The sequence below is a fragment of the Hemibagrus wyckioides genome, linkage group LG28 (genome assembly GCF_019097595.1).
Source record: "Hemibagrus wyckioides isolate EC202008001 linkage group LG28, SWU_Hwy_1.0, whole genome shotgun sequence".
Lineage (NCBI taxonomy): Eukaryota > Metazoa > Chordata > Actinopteri > Siluriformes > Bagridae > Hemibagrus > Hemibagrus wyckioides.
The window spans coordinates 11,373,734-11,400,089 of NC_080737.1; the positions used below are offsets into that span (position 1 = coordinate 11,373,734).

Here is a 26,356-nt window from a genome sequence, read left to right on the forward strand (position 1 = left end):
ACATCACTTTTTCCTGAGTAGACCAGATCTTACCCAGAAAGGGCTAGAGGATGTGGTAGTTCAGCGCTCAAGGCGTTGGATGACTGATTGGAAGGTTGTGAGTTAGAATACCAGGATCACCAAACTGCCCCTGCTGGGCCCTTGAGCAAGGCCCTTAATCAAACAGAAGCCATGTCTGATTCCACTTTGCTGACTCGGGGGAACTTGGCTTTCAATAGACTCTTCTGCTTGGTTTGAACGAAAACTAGCTAGAGTTCGATCACCCTCAAAAGCATTTACTTTTCCCCATTGCCCTAATGTACATAACATTTGTATTTCTGAAATTTGAAATATAATTTGGTAATTATATTTAGTTAATTTGTATTTACAATAAATGTGAAATGCGTTAATTCAAATATACAAAATTTATATTCAAATACCTTCGACAGCTTCCCTAAATTTCCACACCCTAAATGTAATATATAAATAAATTGATCAAATTAATAACACACAATAACTGACATTGTTGAATCAATCATATCTCAAGTTTATACTGCTACATTTTTTTTATTTCTTAAAATTTTGGCAACTTTTTTACAAATCTTTGGAAGCATTAATACAATAACAAAAGCAGTTTATGCCATTTCGGACTTTATTAAGTAATTAAATGGAAAATGTCCTTTAAACACAATCAGGAATTTGTCACTGGCCAACCTCACATTCCACAAACATCTTATCATTATTTTTCTTTTTTAACAGTGTCTTTGAAGCAGTTAAGACAAAGCCGCCAGATGTTCCCCACCTGAGTACCGCAGTAGACAGTAAACACAGCATGTGGAAAAATCTGCTACATCAGCAATCACACAGACCCCAATCTGACAGTACGAGTTTCCCTTTTATTCAAAAACAAAGATGAATTGTTTAGGATGTTCCAAAATGTTTTTTAGATAGCTGCAGATCATGGTCTGGTGTGATTTTTCATGACTGATTTTCAGTGCAATCATTGAAATAAAAATGGAAATATAACTTCAAAAAAAATCTACTAAAAATACATGTTAAAAAAATATATTAAAAAAAAAGGAATTATAAGGACAAGTCATCAGTGGACATACTGTCACGTGTTTGAGATCATGCAGCTTTTTTTAAGGTTTGGGACAATGAATTCGATATTACTGATATTATAGTGACATCTCAGCACAAATATTCAGGGTGTAACCACCATGAGGCATTTTCATGTCACTGCTGAAATAAAAATCCATTGGAACAGATGTGTGTCTATTAAAGCTAGACAATATTCTATGACAGATTATTTTAAGGTGAAACATCCTTTTGCACAACTGATTGTGACAACTTAATACATGTTTAATTAGACCGTTGAGACAGGAACAGGAAAGACCCTGAAATTGTGCCCTACTTTCAAAAAATTTAAATATGAATACTTTATATATGTGTGGTTATGGATGGTATATCAGAGTTTAGTATATTTTACACTCCTATTTATATTCCTAATGCTGGGGAAATACGGTGGTCCATACTGCATTGTTACTGCTTTACAAATGATGAATATCTGAAATGAGGTATCACAGATCGCCCCAAAACCTGCAATGATAAACACCACTTTTTTTATGGTGTTCTATTTTAAAAAGATACTGTTCTGACTGTATAGCTTATATGAATTACTAGATGTTGTAAAATAAGTGTAATGATCAGACACAAGAAAATACTCAATTTTTTAAAATCTATAGGCCCAAAACTATATGTACAATTTTTAAATAGATTTTATTTACTCATTAGGTCACTTCAGCAAGGACAGACACACGAAATGTGCTTTCTCCAATCTTCAAACACCAAACTCTATATTTGCACTGTTACATACAAATAAATACGGACCATAGCTGTTTATGCTAGTCAGTTACGGTTGAATCAGTTAATGCAGTATATTTTGCATGAAACATTTTGCAAAGATACTTTTGTTCTGGCATTGTATAAGTACTAAGGGTCAACATGGACCTCCCACCAGCAATTGACTAATTCTGGGGTGTAAGCACACCGGGCTATCATTTCCAGCTTTTCCCTCCGAGTTTCTTGTTGATGGATGTGACTGAAATGGCTCGCCTGGGTTTCAGTTCTGTACTAATACTTTTAACGAAGCAATTTAAAGCAAAGTCAGAAGTCCATTCTATTCCTCAAAGCACATGTTTCAGTCTATTTCCTTTTTAATTTCTGGGGGGGGTCCTTTGTTGAAAGTATAATAACGCAAGGTGAATTCAGTCGATTTCATATGTAATTATTTTTCCAGCTGATTATATATATATATATATTTTTTTTTTTTGTAAAAGATCTATAACTAAAAGTTTTCAAAATGGATGAAGCAGTGTATGGAATAAAACATCACAAAACATCATGAATCAACAACCACCAAAGGAATTTTCAGTCCATTATTTCAATATAAAATACCATCCCATAAAGCACTGATAAATATATATCCAAATGCCATTTTATTATGTATATACTTCTATCTATGTCTAAAATGTGAGCAATGCAAAGAAGTCTAATATGACGTGAAATAAAATCAGAACTTAAGTCTTAAAAATCAATCAAGTTTACATCAAAAAAAAAAAAAAAAAACGTTTCTTATCTATGAAAATGGTTAGAGGAAGGGTCATTGCACTTCCTTAGAACGAACAAGTTAAATCGGCCCACTCATTAACTAAACCCCTCTGCATAACCCACTATCCACTTGATCAAAGTTGGCCCGTTAAATGTTCATTCATTAAGATGGCCCCTTTGTGGAATTACTTGCTTCTTTTATAACATTGGCCAGCAGAAGCATGTGAAGAAAAACCTGTGCAAAAGTGCATTCTGCCTCATTCGCTCTCTCTTTGTGGTGCCGTTATATACAGTACAGCTAGCTCAGTGTATAACAAATCATCGTGCACACATTTCCAACACTTCCACCGCGGGCCAACAAGCCCATCAATAAACAATTGTAAAACCAGCTCTAAAAGAATATTCTATAGTTATTATAAAGTGGCTAGACAATCTTTTGGACTTCTTGTCTGTGGCATGAAAAACATGCTTTCCCTTTCTCAAGAGGCTCAGCTCTACTGTCATCTCCTCATTCACCATCAAAAACGGACTGTAGCAGTACCACAGACCAATCGGCTTGGTTGTGCGTGTGGGATTCATGGAGCCGTGAGACGCCTGCTTGCATGCTTATTGCTCTAAAGACACTTAGAAAGAAAGAAAGAGCGAGCAAGAAGAGAAGAAGACAAGCACAGAGAGAGGGGGGGGGAGAGAGAGAGAGAGAGAGAGAAAGGAATTGCTGGAGATGGAAAGAAAAGGTAGGAAGTCCAAGAAGCAAGAGAAGCAGAAAGACAGGGGAAAGTGGGGGGAAAAAAAGGCGTGAGAGCAACGGCAAGTTATCGTGCCAGCAGCTTGATGAGGTTAGCACACATTTCAAAGAATTCAATGGTGTGACTGCCGGGCCGCGGGTATGTCTCTCCTCCTGCCGAATCAACTGAGGAGGTCAGCGAAGACGCAAGAGAGCCCTCTGCCTGCTTAGCCCCACCTACTGGGGGTGTGGAGGGGGCTGAGCCTTCACCCTTTATCACCTCCTCTGATCCGTTCCTCTCACTCTTATCGTTCTTTAGAGTAGTTCGGTAGTTGCCAACCGAGCCGGAGCGATGCGGCGTAGCAGTACCCGACTTTGTCTCCAAAATATCATCTATTTATAAAAATAAAAATAAAAAAAAAGGTGGTTAAAAGACAAGAGTAAAACCATAAAACTTTACTAACTACATTCTGTTTGACACACTGCCATCAAAATATCACCATTTAACTCCCTGTTTAATTTGGTTTACCTTACCAGATATTTCCATTATACAACAATAGGGTGACAAGTGAATTTCTTTGTCTTCTATCTGACTTATCTCCAAAGTTAACATCCACAGACCATGATACAGAAATGAAACAACTGATTAAGTTACACTGTACCAATTTTAAATGTCTTAAATCTTACATTTGGAGATAATTATTTGCCCTGTTTTTCCTACATTGCTCTGTTAGTCAAATGAAAAAAAAAAAAAAAACCTGTCAATGTGCAAAATTACATTACCATCGTCTACATCATACAAACTTTTTTTCTCTACACAAAATAGAAACCTTCCTTGAATACTTCAAAATAAACAAAAAGACAGCTTCATAAAGGCAATAATTCTAAAATGATTTTTTTTTTCTAGAGGTGCTTGCATTACCATCTATGCTCCTGAAGTCCAGTAGATAGGTCCTACTGTCCACTTGGTAAAGCTGCAGGCTCATCTTAGTTTGGAGGCCTGTAACTGGATTCTTCCTCCGCACGCGTAGATAATAAGGATTAACGACCTGGAACCACACAAAATAATCCAATTACTCATGCAAGTATTTATATAAGAGTACTGCAATTACGTTAATAAAAAACAAACAAAAACAAAACAATGAAGATTCATCACTGTTGTGTGGTATTTCGTATATATAATACACACACAACTAGCACTTTATTAGGAATACCTGTTTACCTGCTCATTTATAGTTATTCAATAATTCAATCGTGTGACAGCAGCACAATACATACAATTATGCAGACACAGGTAAAGAGTTTCTGGTTATTGTTCACATGAAATGTGAAAAATATGTGATCTCTGCGACTTTAACTGTGACGTGACAATTTGTTGGTGTCAGATGGCCTTGTTTGATATTTCAGAAACTGCTAATATCCCACACACACAGAGTAGTCTCTAGAGTATAGACATAATAATGTGAGGAAAAACCAAAAAAACATCCTGTGAGCGGAGGGGCTGCAGTCTGAAAAGCTGATAATGGAGATCAGAGGAGAATCACCAGACTGGCCTGAGAGGACAGGAAGTCTATTTTAACTCAAATAAGCACTCTTTACAGTAGCATCTCATCAGGTTTCACTCCTGTCAGCCATGAACATGAATCTGAGGCCATCATGGTGCACAGATGTTCCTCTTAAAGTGGACAGTGAGTGAATATTTTAAAAGCTTAGTTGTATGGAGGAACATGTGAAGACCTTGAGTCATACAACGCATTAAAAGTTCATTCTGAGCATTTTTTTGTTCCGTTTCGTCAAGCATGCTTGCAAGTAAAACAGCAGTTAATACTGTCACCCTTGATATTGTGACACCACATGGTGCTAAAAGAAGCACTGAAAACTAATGTGAACACCTGGATCAGAAATAGCAGACCATTTTAAAAATTCATTCATCAGCCAATACAAAAATCAAACATCGAATAGTTCTACTAAAATAAAACCTTGCAAACAAATTTCCTGGGCATCCAAAAAATGATTAGATCATGTTGTTTGACTTTCAGTAATCTTTAATATAATTCTCAAATTTCAATATGATTCTCAATTTATAGTCCAGTCCACAAAAAAGACAAAACCTAAAGCAGTGCTATGAAAAAGTATATGTAATTGTAAGGTAAGCTGCAATAAATGGATTTGTTTATATAAGGCAAAAAAACCCTGTGAAACATTAGCTAATCGCATTTATCACTCTTCTGTGGTTGACCATTAGGGATAAATAATCTACAAAAACCCTTGAAACAACTTTTACCTTCCTACCCTTCCTTTTACAATCTCAGGTTGTTCTACTCCACCCCCCAGGCCCCTACTTCCACCTTACCTTCCACTCATAGTCAAGCTGCTTCATGGCTCGGCAGACTTCACTCATGATATCATTAGGCCTGCTCTGGCTACGAATGCCTAAGTGCCACTTAGCACGGCGAACACCCAGGTGCTTGGACTTTTGGGGGTTGAGTTCATCCAGAGTGTGACGGGGTCGCGGTGGTTGAGTTTCAGCCACCAGGAAGGGCACTCGCTCTGGGTGAGGCTTGGCAAAGTGGTGAGCAGGCAAATCATCAAGGAAGGAGTCCGGGGGACTTGTGGCCAGGTAGAAGTCTTTGGCTTCACTCATAATGCGCCGGTTATCTATGATCAGATGGTATGCAACCGCAAGAGGGTCCTGGTTTTTCCGACTATAGAGAAAATAAGAGTCAAAATTTAAATAGGAATGAAGAAGGACAGTGAGATAAATCTACTCAGCTGCCAATCTATATTTTTACTTGTGTAATATACACTCATCTAGCACTTAGTAGGAACACCTAAACATCTAATCATTCATGCAATTATTTAAATCAGCCTGTCCTGTAGTAGAATTGTAATGCATAAAATCATGCAGTTATAGGCCATGATAGCTTTGGTTTATGTTCACCAGTCTCATGACTGTTGGTCTCAAACAGATCTGAGTATTGCTATAATTGCTGATCTGGAATTAACAGGTCAGCATGGGTCAGAATTCTGTGGAGTCCATGTTATGAAGAACTGAGGCTGGGAGGCCCTGTTCAGTATTAGTATAGTGTTCCTAATAAATTGCTCCATTAGTGTATATTTCCAATTATTTACCAACTTATCCAGTCTCTATGCTATACACACACACACACACACACACACACACCTGTAAAGGCAGTTGAGCACCTCCTCCTCTGTGCACTCGAACTTCTCACACACTTCCTTCAGTGCTTCCTCGTCAATCATGGTGGTACTGTAAGAAGCATCTTCTGGAAACAGATACTTGGGTAGGTCCTGTTTAAACCACTCGTCCTCCCTAAGAACAAGAAAAGAGAAAGACAAGAAAGGGATGCCCCCAAAAGTGTAAGAATTCAAAATGTAAGAATGGAATATTATAATAATTTATACACATGGCCACTCCAGGTACACCTACTTGGTAGCTACACATAATGGTCAGGTTATTAGATATCTCTGATACACACCTGCACTTTGTTAGTAATGTAAATACAGAACATAGCTGAATCCATTGCTCTGCAGTTTGTTTGGCCTCAGGTTACACACATAAGGAAAATATTACATTACCATACATTCAAGAAGTCTCAGTTACAAGTTGTGTAGTCTTAAGGAACTTAAATGGTAAATATTGCTAAGCCTATTGGAGAACCTGCCACAGTTCTGGACAGTTCACTGACCTCCTAAATTACACCTTAACTGTAATGTTTTGTCTCTGAAAAATGTACTCACCTATACAAACATTTTTTGTAACTTTTTTTGTTAGAAAAATTGATGTTTGGAAATATAAATCATTTTTGACTAAGTTTATTTAAAATAAATATTAAATAAATGTTTTTCAAATTTAATTGTGCTAAAACAGTGCTTATGACGTTGAACAGTATGGTATGTAAACCTTTAAGAAGAGAACCTGCAGGATCCTCAACTAGAGGCTTCCCAATCTATTTTTCTATAAACCATATAGTAAACTAGATGAACCATTGAATCAAGATACTACATCATGTTCAGCTTCTCATCTATAAGCAAGTGCAGAGCTTTTAAGAACATGTCCGATTTGCCTATATGCACAAAACAAGCTTTTTGTTTATATGAATATACTTATACGTGGGTGTGTGTGTATGAAAAAGAGGGAGCTCTCACCGGATCTCTTTAATGGTGGCTCTCTTCATGGGGTCCACCTGCAGCATGTGTTTGAGAAGGCTGATAACTGAAGGATTCAAGTACTGTGGGGTGAAGAAGATGCCATCACAGATCTTCTTGAAAAGCGTTGGCACATGGTCATCATCGAAGGGCAGCGTCCCGCACAGCAGAGCATACAGGATCACTCCACTGCTCCAGATATCCACCTCAGGTCCTGCATACAGCCTGAGCACAAACACATGCATATATATACACATCAGCCACATACAACCGAATAGATATAACAGACCTAAAAACAATAAGGGGAAGAAGAAAAGTAAAGAAGGGTCAACACTGCTAGTCATATAACGATGCTAAAATGATGTAAGCAAAAGTAAAGAAACCACAAAGCATATAGCCTTCTGTAGTGAAATATTTTACTGCTGATTAAAAAAAATTATAGAATAAAAATTATAAATATATATGTCCATCCCAATGAAAACTATAAAGTGACTGAAATTGACTGATCTGTACCACAATTAACAAAAGAAATTCCATTTAGTTTTTTTTTAATGAAAATGACCTTCTTGTATGTCCAGGATTTCTACATTTTTTCAATTAAAACAAGTGAAATGTCTGCTAACCATTTAGCCATGGTTCTCAAACTGGGGTCTGTGAAGCATCACCTATTTTATTTTATTACTGTAGTGGAAAACAACTGAGGAAAAAAAAAACCCTGTCGGTAGTTTGGTAGTTTAATTTCTCACACCCATGCCATTAACCTGACAAGTGAAAGGATAGGGGAATATAACTAGCTTCATGAAACTGTCAATATCATGCTGCTTTGGATTAATTTGCTTTCAAATAGAAAAGTTCACATTTTCACACAGTGGTATTTTCTGCAAAATAAAAGTATTTATATGTTTTGTATACATTTCTATGTAATTTCTGACAGTCTTTAAATTGTGTGTTTTCTTTCACTTTAAAATAAACTAATGGAATGAAGCAAATAGTTAAGGAACAAAAAAAATAAAAAAAATAGAAAATAAATATACCTCCCCGAGATGACTTCAGGAGCTGCATAATTAGGGGAGCCACAACTGGTCCGCAAGAATTCCCCATCCGACATCATATTTGATAATCCTGCACAAATGACCCGTTGAGGGTATGATCAGGTTTAATACATAAAAGAGTAAATGGGAAGAAAATTCAACGTAAATATCAGACATAATTTAATATCCATAAAAAAATCTTGTTCGAGGTTTCTAACCGAAGTCAGCGATTTTAGCGTTCATGTGAGCGTCTAAGAGGACATTCTCCGGCTTGAGGTCTCGGTGTACCACCATGTGTCTGTGGCAGTAGTCCACTGCTGAAATTATCTGCTGGAACAGACGTCGGCTCTCCTTCTCATCGAGCTGGTGGGTAGAACACAACATTCAGTTTTTTCAAAGGAATGAAATTATTATTACATAATCATAACTGCTGTGAAGCATATTCAGTGTTATGAGTAGTTGCGTAGGTTTGCTTCCATTCACTGAATGGAAGTTCTGTTTAACAAAGTGTACCTAGTTAGCCAAAAACATTACAGGATAAATTCTAAATGGGAAAAAATCATTTCAAATCCATCCTGAACTGCTTCCATATTAATGATCAAAATTAACATGATTTTCAGTAGCATCCAAGATTTACTTCATAATAAAAGTTGGTCATTTCACATTAAACAACTTTTTCTTTTTTTTTTTATTTATCTATTTTCAATTTAGTTGAGCCTCTCCAGCGCTCTCACCTCCTACACTCTGTTTAAACAGATCAGGTTCTAAAGCTTCAAATATTAACATAACACCACCGTCAACACCATTGGGTTGACATTTCATAGATCAGTAACTAGCACAAATGCATTGTATAGCTGCACTGCCACCACCTTCTACACTGGATTTCAACTTTGTTCAACATTGCTCTTCTGTTTTTAGGAGGTAATGGTGAAATCTGGCCGCTCACGTTTGAGATCCTTGAAATCTTTTCTCCTACTGTATTAAACAGCACTGAAATGAGCTAGCAATGTCTCCCTTTGACTATTCATGGATTATATATATATATATATATATATATATATATATATATATATATATATATATATATATATATATATATATATATATATATATATATATATATATATATACATACACACACGCCACACAATAAATCATCACCATCAGAACCATTAAGCAACTATTTCTATATAAATGCAAATATAGATTTCCCCTTGCATGGTTACAACGATATTGTAGAGGAAAAGCTTTTCTAAAGATATGCATCAAACAGTTTTATTTATACAAAAAAAAAAGCTCTATATGTATTACCTACCTAGGGGACCACAGGCCCAACATCCTGTTTTCTACTGGCACACGAGAACAAGGTTCACAAATGATCAAAGTTCACCTTGATAAGGTTAACCTTAATATAGTTAGGTTAGCATGTTCCTTCTCTTGTTCAGTGAATTCTACCAGGCAATTTTTGTAACTTTTGGTCTGACCAATGCAGAAAAGTATCAAATGCTATGACCAAACCATAGATAGTGGCACTGGTGTAACAGCAGTGTTATTTGAGTCACATGACCATCCACTTCACGAACCACAACAAGGTCAACCTGTGCATGTGTCTACAAATACTATTGTACATTAACAACTGAGAGGGTCTTACCTTTCCATTTTTGCAAATGTAGTCAAAGAGCTCTCCCCCAGACACATATTCCATAACCATAAATATGTCGGTCGGTGTGCAAATCACCTGGTACCTGCAATTACAAGAGAGAAAGAACTTGACTGATTTCTTCCCAAGTACTAACCACTGTATACTGGAAACACTCCACTGTTTCCATACTGCTGAAGATTCTGTGACCCAGTTGTTCAGCAATCACAATCTAACCCGAGTCAAAGTCGCTCAGATTCTGCTTCAAGAAGGGACTTTTCACTTGCACCTAATATATCCCTCCCCTCGACATGTACCACTGTAATGAGACAATCAGTGCTATTCAAGGGTTAACAGCAAATCCTTCCCCTCCTCAGTCTTCTGTAATTACATCTGTCTTTTGTGCCTATTTAGAAAATCTTTAAGAAAAATGCTTCAGTTATGAGGATCTGTAAAATCAATACACAGACACAATAAACAGAACTCTTTCATAATGACAAAGCCTCTCTAAAACATTGAGGACTGGATCATGTTCAAAAACAAGTCCTAATGTAGCCTATTTTTCATGTACCAAACCCTGAAAGAGCACAGAGCAAGTCTGGGTGCAATAAGAAGTCAGTGAAAGAGGAAATACAATGTGACTAAGCAAAGTGAGTCAGAGGCTGTTAGGATAGTGAGAGTGTGTGAGAGGTGGAGACTGAAAGTGAGGAAGACAGTGTCAGAGTGTGATCCTTTTAACTAGAGGCAAGGCTTGATTTATACTGAGAAGCTCTGAAATATGATGTTTTTTTCCTGGCCTACTGCACATGTGTGGTGATGTACACCTAGTTAATCCATCTGGCTATTTTTTTATGTGAATATAATACAGAGACAAGGTCAGGACGATGACAGATCTTTTTAAAATAGCAGTGTCCTATCTAACCTTTACTGAGCATTGAAAAGAACTGCCACTGATACTCACAGTTTAATTATGTGTGGGTGTCTGAAGAGCTTGAGGTTCTGGATCTCACGGCGAATCTTGCCCACTACATCCAGACTGCGGATCTTCTGCCTGTTCAGGATCTTCACAGCTACCTGGTGCTTGGTCAGTTCATGTTGGCCCACTACAAATAAAAACAAGAGATTGCTGAATGTTTCATATAAAACAATATGAGAAATGCCAGACAAATGTATTCATATAATGCAAACCATGAGAGGTGAAAACTTCAACAAGGAACATCACGTGGAGGCAACAAGCCCCAATCCTGACACATCATTCTGAAGTCAGTGTTCATCACACCACAGATTCTTCATCTCACATCCATTATAACAAGCTTTTTTATTCTGTAATGATTCTGCATCCTGCTGCACTTATTGCTTTTTTTCCCCCCACCAACATAAACTTGGTAGAGATGCTTTCAAATCCCACTATTGCGTTTCCTATAAGCTTGGAGTTTAATTTAACTTATGTACAATAGTTATCCACAGTAATAATTATATTGCACATGTAAAAAAAAAAAAGTATGTGGACACCAAACCATCACACACACATGAGCTTGTCGAACTTTCCATTTCAGATGTACTCTGCTTTGTGGTTATAATAACCTCAACTCTACTGAAAAGGCTTTCCACTAGATCTGAGCGTGGCTGTGTGGATTTAGTCATTCAGCCACAAAAGCATTAGTGAGGTCAGGCGAGGAGGCCTGGGGTTCAGGCAGCATTCCAGTTCATCCCAAAAGTGTTCAGTGGGTTGAGGTCAAGGCTCTGTGCAAGTTCTTCCACTCCAAACTTGGCAAACATCTGTATGGCCCTTGCTTTGCGCACAGTGGTACCGTCATGCTGGAACATGTTCGGGCCTTTTGGTTTCAGTAAAAGAAAATCCACAGCATAAAAAGATATCCTATAAAATGGCGAGCTTCCAACTTTGTGGCAACAGATTGGAGAGAAACAGCATACTGTGCATCAATCATTTTGAATCCATGTAGTGAATCATGTTCTTAAAGCTTCATATGGATTTTTTTTAGCCAAAAAATGAGGTATAATTGATTAACTAGAAAATTGATGAAGCCTTCTTAAACCAGTCACCACTGCACATCAACAGAACAAGAGTCATCTCCAATCGGTGACAAGAGTCAAAAGCTCCAGGACTCTCAATAGCACCTGCCTAGCCAAGAAGGCCCGTCAGTGCCTCCACTTACTGCAGAGGCTGAACAGAGCCAAACTCCCCCTCCCATCCTCACAATCCTCTATAGAGGGACAAGAGAGAGCATCCTAGCCAGCTGTCTCACCATGTGGTATGGGAACTGCGCAGTCTCTGACCACAAGACCCTGCAGCGGACTGTGAGAACAGCTGAAAAGATCATCAGGGTTTCTTTACCTACTATTGATACCTCATAGAACTGACACATCCACAAAGCAACCTGCATGGCGAATGACCCGTCTCATTCATCCTATAGATTCTTTGCTCTCCTGGCAGAAGGTACAGGAGGACCCGTGCCACATTTTCCCTCTGAGGCAGTCAAATTACTCAACACCCTGATGCCCCTCAACACTCACCTGGGATGGTCAAACACCTAACCCAGTGTGACTAAATACCTTGCAGCTGATATTTTACAGCTTACAGCCCATGTTCCGTGTATTAATTACCCTGGATTCACCTCACACTGCTGTGCATTCAAACTTTAGGGCTTGTGAACTGTTGTGTTGCATCATAGCCCTGGAGAAATGACCTCTCCTTCCAATGTTTACAAGCTACACAGAGGAATGACAAAGACCCACTGGACTGATTTGAAAAACATGCATTCAGACCCCCTTTATCCAGAATAAGAGTCTTTTATGCAAAAAATAAATAAATAAATAAATAAATAATAATAATAAGAGTGTTTTCAGTCCTTAGTAACTAAAACTAAAAGGTATCTTTAACATTCAGCCGGGAGACAGGAAGTGCAGTTTCTTCACAACTGGGCATGGGATAATAAGCAGTTAGACAATATGTCATTGTTTTCAGCACACACCATGCTGGTGTAATGGATGGTTATATTCATTTTCACTACCACTGCATTATTTGGGGAAAAGGTTGTATAAAAGAGCAGGATATCTGTAGCGGGTGTTTATTTACACTGGAGAGTGAATGAGTGCCTCACTTGAAAGGCAGCATAAATCTTTTCTAAGGTACCTTATTTTAAGTCTAATATTCCTGAGATACATTTGTAAGAGAGCGGAAACACTATTCTATTCAGTAGATTAGCATTACATGAAAATTTAAGAAACACAACTAACAAAACTCTTATTTCATTGATAGGCTATTGGAAAATCCCTGTGATAAAAGGTTTACTGTATTATTAAAAGGGAAGGGGCTAAAAAAAAAAAGCCTTCCTAAAAAAAAATTTCTTCCATGTACTAATGCGGTGTCAAAAACAGACACGTCAAGGTGAAAGAACAAAGAGTCAAAGTCAGTCAAGCACAGTGACTTGAGGAAACAGCCTCCAGTCTGCTCAACCTGTTCCACAGCACAGCCACTGGGCACAAATCACTTTAAAACCAAATATACTTTTCAGACAATGACATTATTTTTAGGAAGTTGCATCATACAAAAACACACACAGAACCAATAAATGACCATCCATCCAGTATTTTTTGCAAGAAAAAATTTAACTGCGCAACTAAAATACAGCCTGCTGAAGGACATCTTCATTCATGTGAGAGTATGCTTTTACAGATATTTACACTGATCAGGCATAACATTATGAGCAGTGACAGGTGAAGTGAATAACACTGATGATCTCCTCATCATGGCACCTGTTAGTGGGTGGGATATATTAGGCAGCAATTGAACATTTTGTCCTCAAAGTTGATGTGTTAGAAGCAGGAAAAATGGACAAGCGTAAGGATTTGAGCGAGTTTGACGAGGACCAAATTGTGATGGCTAGACCACTGGATCAGAGCATCTCCAAAACTGCAGCTCTTGTGGGGTGTTCCCGGTCTGCAGTGGTCAGTATCTATCAAAAGTGGTCCAAGGAAGGAACAGTGGTGAACCGGTGACAGGGTCATGGGTGGACAAGACTCATGTAAGGAGCGAAGGCTGACCCGTGTGATCCGATCCAACAGACGAGCTCAAACTGCTGAAGAAGTTAATGCTGGTTCTGATAGAAAGGTGTCAGAATACACAGTGCATGACAGTTTATTGTGTTTTGGCAGCGAAAGGGGGACCAACACAATATTAGGCATAATGTTATGCCTGGTCGGTGTATGAATATAAATGGCTCACTGGTTTAAACAAAGACGCTTTCATCTCGAATATAAAAGGAACATTAACAAACACGACCCAGTTTACTGATGCTTCACTGAATCTGAAGGTCTTTGTTACAACAGATTATGTGAAATGAAGATCCAGAGTCTGTGTGCTGACATGAGGTTAGTTGCCCGTTTTAAAAGCCCGTTTCGTAAATGCTGTGACAACATCAGGGAAAACCCTCTTAACAAGGTAAAAAAGAGAGAATTTCCAAATCAAGAAGGAAATGAAAGACGCTAAGAGATCAAATGTTCGGGTTTTAAAATTTACACGAGCAACGAAAAACAACAAAGAAATGATTTTATTGCATATTTGAGTTCACTTTTAATGTCAAGTAAATGTGTAGTTTTAGGATTTTCTGCGCAGCTCCTTATAACTTCAATCAGACCTCAGGCCTACAACACTTCAAAAAAAATCAAGCATGATAACTATATATTTTGTCCCAGTGTGTTGCAGGATTATTTATGACTAGTTAGTTAGTTAGTTAAGCTGTGCTAACTAGCGCAACAGGACAAACCGGAGGCGTTCACTAGCACGTCGGACACTCATTAGCTTACTGTTTGCAGTTTAGAAACTTAACTTATTAACCAGTCTTGCGTTACACTTGACGTGCATAAAGATTAATAACTATTAACTAACACATTCGCAACACTGTTAACCAAGACACCTTAACATACACCAGTGTTGATCTGCGAGTCTTGACCAAGCGCAGATAAAGCGGTTCAGTTAGCAAACACAGATCCGACCACAGCAACTGTTTCAGAGTCCACTGCTAGAGAGCTAGTTAGCTTTACTAGCTGTAACCGCACCGAGGCAACAGCTTAACTTGAAGCCAATTCAAGTTATTTGAAGTTAAGTAACATTTTTCTTTGTATGTTTTGCACAGAATTCCCAAAAACGCCTCATGCCGAATTGAGGTGTCTTTAAAAAAAACTATGTTGACTCTTCCACCAGTTAGCCACATGAGCTAACTACTTAATATGCTACCTACCTTAGAAATAGACGCCCTAGCTACGTTGCTAATTCGTTAGCCAGTTTACTAGCTTAAGGTCGCAGTGAGTGTTTGAGCAAGCTGAGCTGTGCAAATTAAAATCCACGTGCAAACAGGAATTACCTTTAACTTTTCCGAAAGTCCCCACTCCTAACGTGTCTCCGAGGATGTAATGTCCAATTTTCACTCTGCCTTCATGTTTGTGTTTATCCGTCGCCATCTTCCCACATATGAGCCCTACCTGAGGCGGCGGGCGCTGTGCTGGAAACCGACAGCCGCAGATACACAGCAGGCACGCTGCTCGTGTCCCAATCCGATCATTTGGGACCTCGAAAGCGCGCACACATTGTAAGTCTATATGCTGTCACTATGTCACCAAAGTGCGCTCCTGAAGGCGGACCTTAGGGTTTAGGGATTAGAATTGGGACAAGGCCCTTAAACTGGTCTTATTTCCGAGTGCACATAAAAGTCCCCCGAAAAAAAAAATTAAACCTCATAATAAAAAAAGATTACTGGTCTTTTCTTGCGTCTTAGGTTCACCCTCTGAGGAAGTGACTAGAAAACTAAAAGAAAGGAAAGGGGTACAGGAAGGGGTACAAGGGTGGATCCCAAAACTCTTTACTCTTTCTATGTATGAATTCATTCTCTGTTCACCATCAAGTTTGTTTATTGTGTGCACATGTACAGTGTAATATATATATATATATATATATGTATATATATATATATAGAGAGAGAGAGAGAGAGAGAGAGAAATTAGACACAAACAATCATTATCTACACGTTAGTCACATATTAAATGATTACAGTCGTTTGAGTAGTGTGTCTAGAATTACACAGTGAGAGTGAAAGTGTAGGCTGGATTAAGATAAAGGAAGGACATTTGTCCAAAACTTTCTGTTTCTCTAGAAACTTTATTTACTGTACATACCTTTTACTACATTTGCTATAGTGGGCTTGGAGAGTATTCAGACCATTTCTAATTTAAAGTGAATAGGATTTACTCTTCGCCATTACACAATAATCTATAATGACAAAAAAAACATGATGTTTTAGAAATGTATTAAATATCAAAAACTAAAAGCTTTTATTTAAATACGCGAGATGTCTAAGGATAAAAGGATAAATTTATCTTGAGATCTTGATCAGGTTGGAGAAAACAGCTTTAGAGAAATATAAATTTCAAAAAGTGCTTATCATTTAAATTTGTATTTATCCCTTAAACGATCAGTTTAACACAGAACAACTGGGGAAAAAGAAATGCCTGTCCGTTCCAATATTTACGATGACTTGAAAAGTGGGTGGGACTGCACTGCATTTCGTAACCAAGGCTACCCTATAGTTCTATTGAAGTTATGCAATTAAAAGGCAATGCCACAAGACACAAGAGAACGGTTCTTAGCGATTATTTTGAAATGACCTCTCATGCAAATAAACTAGGTGCATTAATTATTGTAACACAGAAAAGGTAAGGTAATGTGAAAGGTGTAGTGTGGTGTAAATTTAAGTCTGAAGGTCTTCAAGATTTTAGGCTTTGATTGAGTTCTGGGTCACAAGCTAAGGGATGTACAATAAATGGAATAAAGGAACGATCCATTAAAGCTTGGGATGCACCCACTGTGTCATGGAACAATCGGTGATCATTCAGACCTGCTGATTTATTGTGTATCTTGTCATATTCTTGGCCACATAAAAGTCAGAATGCTTTTATTTTATGTTCTGCATTGATTAATACATTAACTGGAGCTAATTCACTCATTCATTGGTTATTAAAATATTTTTTCTGTTATTTATGCTTTTTGTTTTGAATTGCTCGTTTGCTGCAGCGTTTTTCTTTCATTTCTTTTTTTTAACTGAACAATGTGGGGAAGAAAGTTTGCACTAAACTGTAAAAATTAAAACATAAATGTTTTTAATTATGGATATAACACAAAAGGACTGCTGTCTTTCCCACCTCCCTCAATATGCATTTCATTTAAAAATTCCTATATCAAAAGTATATTCCCATTTGACTCAGACATGCTATGCAAGAGAATAATTTTTATCAGGATTAGTTGTATCCCATTTTCATATAATCATTTCACTGTTTCAGTATGTCTTCCACTGCATCCAGGGTTGAATCATCCTGTTAGGAGCAAAGAAACGGAATGTTATGAACATTTAAGCTTTATAAACCATGTGCCTAGGATGTAATATGTATTGTGATATTTAATGTCTTAGAATAGTGATACAATTGTCATTTAAAACATATATACTAAACCAAGGCACTGGCATTAACTGGAATTATACTGTTCCTCAGATACCCAGAAACCTAAACATCGAAGATGATCTTAAATAGACTTCCTAAGGGCTAGGGTACTACTTTTTTTAAGATCTGAAACATGCAATAATCTCATCACCTTGACAAAGCAGACACTAATGTAATTCTGGAAGTGTGCTCTTTGTTCCAGGCTGAAAAATGCAGATACAGGGATAGTGCCCAAACCCTGAAAGGAAAAATGAAATAAATCATCCTGTTAATGTTGCAAATAGGTTGGTGAAATAGATTTATTCTTACCTTCTCTTTAATGAGCCATTTGACAAATCTGCGGTCATAGAGTTCATTCTTAGTATCTCGATCATTTAGATCAACTTCTACAGAACAAATACATTCAATTTAATACCAGGAATGGACCAATTTTTAAAAGCCTGAGACTCCATAGAAACCAGGCATGGGTATGCTTCCAAATGCATGTGTACAAATTGATATAATACTCACTCATGTTGGAGATGTCCATTATCATAAAGTAGCCACCCTCAGGCATGATGGGCTGCAGCCCCACACTACTCATACAGTTAGCAAGCCTTTGGCGTTTGGCTTGGATTTGCTTTGGTAACTGTCTAAAGTAGCTCTCCTCTGTGCCGAACATATTGTATTCTCTCTGGAAACACACTGCCAGAGCCTCCTAGACAAATAGTTCATAATCATATAATCATATAGTATACTGCAATGCCATGATATAATACTGTATATGTGGCATTAGGTATTAAAAATAAATAAGAAAATTGCAGAACTACACCAATTTACACTGCATCACTTAGATTTTACCATTTGTTTTGGACCATTTTATATTGGCATGTTATACTTAATTGGTTTAATGCACATACATCCAGCTCCAGAATTATTGGTACCCTATACAAAAATCAGGAAAAATTAAGCAAAATTGTTTTTTTTTGTTTTTTTTAATGCCAGGTTTTCCACAGAAAATGTATTTTTTTTCAGCACTGTGTTCCCATAAGGAGATCACTTTAGATTCCAGTGTTTTGTGCATGTGCTTTGCCCTTTCTAATCTCAACCAAAGGTTTTCAGTAATGTTCAAATTCCTTGACCGAAATGTTAATTTCCGAACACTGATTTTGTGATGTAACATATGACAAGCTTCCTTATGTGTGTTCGGTTGTCCTTCCAAGACAACACCATGAACTAGAGAGAAAGAGCTAAGCTGTGCTCACGAGAATGGAAGCGGATGTATAGCAAGTGCTGAAAACTTAAAGGACACAGGAAGCTCCAAAAAAGTGGCCTGTCTTATGAGTCCTTGTTCCTACTAGAGGACACAATGTCCTCTACTGGTCACCATTTCACATCATCTTAGATCGTAAAACACTACAGCCAATATGCTAATACACTATATTGCCAAAAGTATTCGCTCACCCATCCAAATAATCAGAATCAGGTGTTCCAATCACTTCCATGGCCACAGGTATATAAAATCAAGCACCTAGGCATGCAGACTGTTTTTACAAACATTTGTGAAAGAATGGGTCACTCTCAGGAGCTCAGTGAATTCCAGCGTGGAACTGTGATAGGATGCCACCTGTGCAACAAGTCCAGTCGTGAAATTTCCTCACTCCTAAATATTCCACAGTCAACTGTCAGCTGTATTATAAGAACGTGGAAGTGTTTGGGAACGACAGCAACTCAGCCACGAAGTGGTAGGCCACGTAAACTGACGGAGCGGGGTCAGCGGATGCTGAGGCGCATAGTGTGAAGAGGTCGCCAACTTTCTGCAGAGTCAATCGCTACAGACCTCCAAACTTCATGTGGCCTTCAGATTAGCTCAAGAACAGTGCGCAGAGAGCTTCATGGAATGGGTTTCCATGGCCGAGCAGCTGCATCCAAGCCATACATCACCAAGTGCAATGCAAAGCGTCGGATGCAGTGGTGTAAAGCACGCCGCCACTGGACTCTAAAGCAGCGGAGACGCGTTCTCTGGAGTGACGAATCACACTTCTCCATCTGGCAATCTGATGGACGAGTCTGGGTTTGGCGGTTGCCAGGAGAACGGTACTTGTCTGACAGCATTGTGCCAAGTGTAAAGTTTGGTGGAGGGGGGATTATGGTGTGGGGTTGTTTTTCAGGAGCTGGGCTTGGCCCCTTAGTTCCAGTGAAAGGAACTCTGAATGCTTCAGCATACCAAGACATTTTGGACAATTCCATGCTCCCAACTTTGTGGGAACAGTTTGGAGCTGGCCCCTTCCTCTTCCAACATGACTGTGCATCAGTGCACAAAGCAAGGTCCATAAAGACATGGATGACAGAGTCTGGTGTGGATGAACTTGACTGGCCTGCACAGAGTCCTGACCTCAACCCGATAGAACACCTTTGGGATGAATTAGAGCGGAGACTGAGAGCCAGGCCTTCTCGTCCAACATCAATGTGTGACCTCACAAATGCGCTTCTGGAAGAATGGTCAAAAATTCCCATAAACACACTCCTAAACCTTGTGTACAGCCTTCCCAGAAGAGTTGAAGCTGTTATAGCTGCAAAGGGTGGACCGACGTCATATTGAACCCTATGGATTAGGAATGGGATGTCACTTAAGTTCATATGCGAGTCAAGGCAGGTGAGCGAATACTTTTGGCAATATAGCGTACCAAAAACCAAAGACCTGACATCATAAGGGACATTCACTCTTTGTGGACCTTACCTTGGACTTGTGTTCTACAAAAAAGTAGCTCTAGAATTATTATATTACATTATATTATATATTACCAATTCTTTGGGTATTGTATTTACTTTGTAGTTTTATTTTTGTTGTATTCCTTATAATATAATGGCTTGGCTATATAAGCAATTAAGCCAAACATTGGTTCTTGTGATGGATTCTCTTTTTTTTTTGGTAATTAGTTTTATGGAGGGAGAATGCCGAAAATAGGTGAATTACTGTGTGTAATGTTGACTTTTTACAATAACTTCGGAATATTCTCTTGAAGTGTATCAATAATTCTGGAGTTGACAGTATTTATAAACTGTTCTTGTTCTTTTCTTTACTTTGCCCATTTGAAGGATATGAATTTCATCAGTAATGTATTGCAAAAGAGACAGATCATATATTTACCTGAGTAGGAGTGGGACAGTGGTATATAGAGCTCTCATGAATGTTTTGTAGGTGTTTAAGGATGTGTCCTGCTCCTATTGCCCAGCCCAACTGGACATGAGTAGAAAGGATTAGGAAACTGGTTCAAAAACCATATAAGCTAACCTAACAGCTAATCAGAATTACTTTCAAATTTATACTAAAAATTTGACTCGGTAAACAGTGTTGCATACATAGACAGCCAATGCAGAGCAATAGTAACAGCAATCTATTTTAGACTATACACACACATTTCACACATTCAGACTTAATCAAGCGTATTGGCAAGTGGAAAGAAACTACACTGCTATTCATTCACTCAGACAGAACTGATGGTTCGTGTAACCACAATATGTCACTTTGAAATTCATGTTTCGCTTCCTGTGAGTATAATCAAAACACCATGTAATTCGATTTGAGGACGCTATTAATAAATGCCACTATTTATTTATTATAGCTCCCCATAAGATCCACATAAGGGGTTTTTACACATGGATGACATTTCAAAGAAACATTGCTTATCTCAAGAATTTTGTCTCAAGTTAACAAAGCCCAGATTTATTATGCTGCTGAAGAATAAAATGGATCTTTATGATCAAGTTCATGTCATTTATTGCTAGCGTTGACACTGCAGTCTTATAACATTCTATTTAAAAATGCAAAGTTAGTATTTCACAGGGATATTTTAATCCAGACTACATGATGCATGCAAGCAACATTCCGCATTTTACCTTCCATCCTGTTGCGCTAAAGCTTTTTCCTCCGCTCCCAATAGTCACAGTGCGCTCCCACATGCCAGGAAAACTCGCTACAGTAGAAAAACAGATCAGTCCTCATAGGTTAAAGACATCTGAGCAACTCTTTATTCCTTAAACATTCTATAGACCTTCTGTAAAGAACCACTGAAGATTTGGTTATATGTGCTGTTCTTACCTATTTTAACATGTTGTGCTCCGTCATATGTAAGCCACTCATACGACTCATCACTGATGCAAAAAACATCATGCTTTATACACAGGTCGGCTATCATCTGCAGCTCTTCCCTCTGAAATACCTGTAAAATAAGAGAGGAAATCACTAATGAAGCTAAGCTAATTCAAAAATCTGTACTGTGGTTTGCATAATAGTTTCATCTTCCATGATTCACTGGTCTGTGATTATTTCTGACATTTTCTATTAGCTTCAGTATTTATAATAATGCAGCCGTCCTAAATATGCTACTTTGGACAGTAACCATAAATAATGGATTCAACTCTGGATTAAAGGTCCAGCTTCCTGCTCTGAAGGGAAATGAAGAGAACTCACCTTGCCTAATGGATTATTAGGATTGTTAATGATGATAGCCTTTGTATTAGAGGTCAATTTTCCGGCCAGCTCTTCAGGACACAACATCCAGTCGGCACTGGACAACGTTGGACCACTGACATTTGTCTGTAAGATACAGATAAGCATCCCATTGTTTTTATGTATAAAATTAGGTGAGGAATAAATTTCATTACACCATTTGAACACTCACAGGTTTGAGGGGCACATACACAGGTTTTCCTCCTGCCATTACTGTCATGGACTTATAGCAGTTATTGAAAGGTTCCATAATAATTATCTGTAAAAGAGATCACATATTGGAGATACAGAGAGACAATTACATTATACTGTTAATAATTTAAAAACAAAAAACTACATAGTCAATTATTTAATAAAAGTCAAAGATTGATCAATATCGCTTGACTGAACGTACTTCATCGCCTTTAGCAATCAGAGCCTGAATCGCACAGAAAAGGGCTTCAGTGGCTCCCACAGTAACCAGTATATCCTGCATGGGATCTATTTCCAGGCCCAAAATCCTCCCAAAGAATTTGGCAAGGATCTTTACAAGAGGTTGATGGCCCTGTGGGTCACATTACACATTTCCTTGCTAAAACCATGTAAAGCAATTAATTAAATTAAAAAAAAAAAAAAATGACTATGCACTACAGCCTGCACTTTTATTTTAGACAATACTTCAAATGCAAGCTCTAACAAGTTCAACGACTGAACAAGGTGTAGATGTAAGGTAATGAATAAAATAAAACCTCTGACTTACAGCAGTGCGTGTGTATTGGTACATATCACTGCCTCCACTGATAGCAGTGCAAAGAGCCTCCTTGACAAAACTGGGAGGAGGGAAGTCAGGAAATCCCTCTCCAAGGTTCACTACTTTGTTCTCAGCAGCTAGTTGGGTAAATTCCAGCCTAGCATCCAAACATGAGTAGTTACAAATGGAAGAAAAATACTGAAAACCTACAATATACCTATACCATACTGAGCATCTGACTAAAAAACATTCTAGGCATTAAAATGTCGCATTTATTTTTATTTCTATCCAACTGTTTTCATTTATTTATTTGATTTTTTTGTGCATGTGTAAAAGCTAAAATCTACAAAATGCCAAGAATAACAACAAAAACAAATGACAGAAAAGTTGCACTGAACTGAACATGACAAAGAATGCTTACTTTTTTTTTTTTTTTTTACAGATTTTATCTACTTTTCCTTGGTGAGTTTTCTAGTTTTCAAATCTATATAGTGTGTTTGAATTAAATGACTTGTACTATATACTAGTTTTGGCCATATATTTATATTAGCTGTTATAGTAGCTGGGAAAACCTAACTGAGGTTGTTAAATGCTTAACCAGATAGTTGACATCATGACTGTGTGATTGGTACACTTTCAGTTAACACCCCTTTCAGTTATTTGCATGACAGCTTTAAAATACACCCGAACACAGACACCCACACACACACACACAGACACAAATTTGAATATTCTTTGCCAATTTTGTTTTAAAATTGCATGTTAGGAGTGGCACAGTGACATAGTTGCCTCTTCTCCACTTCCAGGTCCCTAGTTCACATTGTCGTTGAGAAGGTTTTTATTCTGTGCTTGAAAACATGTTGTCAGACTGCTAAGTTGCCCTTAGGTGTTAATGTCCCACCTGGAGTAAATTTTCCCACCCTGCTGCCAGTGTTCCCAGGAAAGGCTCTGGATGAGTGTGACCCCAACCAGGATAAAACATTTACTGCTTTAACATGGATAAATTAATAAATAATGAATACATTTGGATATAAGTGCGTACCATTTTTTTTATTAATAAAATTAAAATTACAACCTTAAAACAGTGAGTTATAAAACCAATATAACAATTCATTTTCCCTGAGGTTTTCTACAACTGTTCTGTGGTTCCTGCTGGATTTTACTGAAAAATAGAGAGTAAAGTATTACCAAATGTCTCCTTTGGTCACTTCTTTGGTCCTCGGTGTATGGAGCTTGCGGGACATGATCTAAAAATGTGAGTCAGTATATAGTCTGTATAAAAGTAATTACAGCTTTGCATTTGATTAACACAGCATGTTTTATGTATTAAGCATTTAAACTGGCTATAAATAATTATCTAAACTAATTAATCTTAATGAACAAATTGATATGCTCATAAATATACAAATATTAAACCAAGAAAGTCTAATCAAATCTTCACGTTAAGCTTGATCATAATCTTCTTGCCCTAGTCTAAAACAATTCTGCTTACCAGAATTCTTCAGAAATCCTCTGTAACTGTGAACAGAAAGAAGCTAACCAGACAAGTGAAATGCAGCTCTGTAGTTAGGACTGACTCTAATATTCATCACGCCTCTGTGTATGGATGGATCTGATATATATCTACCTGTTTTTCTGGTCATGTGAATGACTGAGTTTTTCAAACTTGTCCTCTTGTAACACTACTGTTCTAAAGACTGCAGTATTTAAATCATATCTTCAGGGATAGGCTTACAATGCTTACATATTTAATCATATCGTTAATATACACAGACTTCGTCTCTAACACAAAATCACCTTAAATATTTCTCCTTTGAAGCAGAGCTTTGAATGTGTCCTACTGTTTGTGTTTATATTGTTCAGTTGAGCTTTTTTTTTTATTTTTATAATCCTGTAATGATATAATAAAGCATATCAGCATGTGTAGCATCTCTGCTTTTATACTCTCAGAATTAGCCCTGGTTCAATGGTCCATTAATACTGCAGTTAATAAAGTTTGGATTATTTGTTATATGTAGCTAAGTCACTATGGCTTCACTATTGCAGACCGAATGGCATAAACCTTATATTAATGTTGGAATCACTCTGTGTCATGCCAAAAGATGATCACAAGTGAATGTTTTCAGGCTTTATCAAATCTAAAATAGCATCTAATATAACATCGAACTTGAGGCAGGCAAATGGTTGGTGAGTTATAGGTGTGGGTGGAACTTTACATAAGATTTCAGAATCTTAAAAGTTACAAAAAGTGATGTTTAATGCAGTATTTGCGATAAATAATCCTATCATACATACACACCCCTTTCTCTGGAATGTTCTTTTTTTCTTTTGGAGTTATTGCTGATTTCAAATGGCAAGGAAACCTTGTGAATATCTTGGGCTAACAGAACCACAGTTACATATCGAGTTTGCCTCCTATAACTATGAGGAGAGGTGAAAATCAAATGGAAAATGCCAGATTACCTTTAGTTGATTTTGTTTTTCAGATTTTGTCCTGTGATGACTAGGGCTGCAAAGGGGCGGAAAATTTCTGGTAAATTTCATCTCTGGAATTTTGGAAATATTCCAAGTTGTAAGCTTAACAGGAATTTATAGGAATTTACAAGACTTTTTGGGAATTAATGGGAATTTATTTAAATTATTTAGACATTTGGGGAAATTTATATAAACTGTATATACAAACATAAATCTAAACATTGTATTTGGTCATAAGCTGACATGCAAGCAACCTAATGCAGAAATAAGATTTTTGACTTTGATGTAATTGTAAGTAGAACTTAAATTAATGATTTCATTGAACAACACAAAAGATTGAATGTTGAATGTAAAAGAAAAACATATTTCCTTATGTTTGCTGTAAAATGAAAGCACACACCCCCCCTTCCCTTCCAAAAAAAGTACCATTCAAAATTGTAATCTTCAGATTCAATGGAGAACTGTGGCTTCAATATTCTCATGATAGTCAGAGCCTGGGAAATAGGGAGGAATTCTCCTCTTAAGTGTGTGTGTGTGTGTGTAGGATGGTGTTTTTTAGAAAATGTTTTTTTTTTTTTAAATGATCTCACCTATATGCTTGCTCAGTCAGTGTATTTGTTTTTACAATAGTAACATTTTGTTTTAAATATAAATGTATGAAATATTTATACAATTTATATGACTACTCACCATGATGGAAGAGTTTTAAAATTGTTTAGTGTGCAGGATTCAAGAAATGATCAGTGTATATTACGGAGGAATACACAGTGCATGTGGAGGTGTGGTCTCAATAGCCCTGCAGTGCTGTGTGCATGTGATTGAGGAATATACAGGGTTGTTCAATCTGGTTGTTTTAACCAAGATTATGCTGCAAGATATTTTTTCAACTACATTTAAGTTCCCTTTTATAGACTAACCTGCAAATTTGCAAATTCCCAGTTTATTCCAATATATTCCCGTTAATTCCCATATATTCCCGTTAATACCCGGGAAATTT

The 26,356-nt window shown here is 37.4% G+C and overlaps 2 protein-coding genes across 2 annotated transcripts; both read right to left on the reverse strand.

Annotated features, from left to right (window-relative positions):
* Window positions 1-1,739: 1,739 nt before the first annotated feature.
* On the reverse strand, window positions 1,740-15,778 carry prkaa1 (protein kinase, AMP-activated, alpha 1 catalytic subunit; the record flags this gene model as incomplete). Its single annotated transcript, XM_058383822.1, has 10 exons — window positions 1,740-3,706; window positions 4,236-4,362; window positions 5,667-6,018; window positions 6,498-6,647; window positions 7,484-7,708; window positions 8,518-8,605; window positions 8,733-8,877; window positions 10,166-10,259; window positions 11,115-11,256; window positions 15,538-15,778. Coding segments are annotated over 10 exons (1,869 nt in total), but the record flags the coding sequence as incomplete, so codon positions are not given.
* Window positions 15,779-16,610: 832 nt separating this feature from the next.
* LOC131348545 (kynurenine--oxoglutarate transaminase 1-like) lies at window positions 16,611-25,253 on the reverse strand. Its single transcript, XM_058383616.1, has 13 exons — window positions 24,377-25,253; window positions 24,073-24,131; window positions 22,894-23,041; window positions 22,549-22,698; window positions 22,327-22,413; window positions 22,116-22,241; window positions 21,744-21,864; window positions 21,542-21,618; window positions 20,793-20,882; window positions 18,173-18,359; window positions 17,972-18,048; window positions 17,814-17,900; window positions 16,611-17,539 (listed from the first exon to the last, which is right to left on the reverse strand). The coding sequence occupies exons 2-13, from the start codon at window positions 24,126-24,128 to the stop codon at window positions 17,495-17,497; spliced, it is 1,251 nt and encodes a 416-aa protein (XP_058239599.1). The 5' UTR covers window positions 24,129-24,131; window positions 24,377-25,253; the 3' UTR covers window positions 16,611-17,494.
* Between the last annotated feature and the right edge of the window lie 1,103 nt (window positions 25,254-26,356).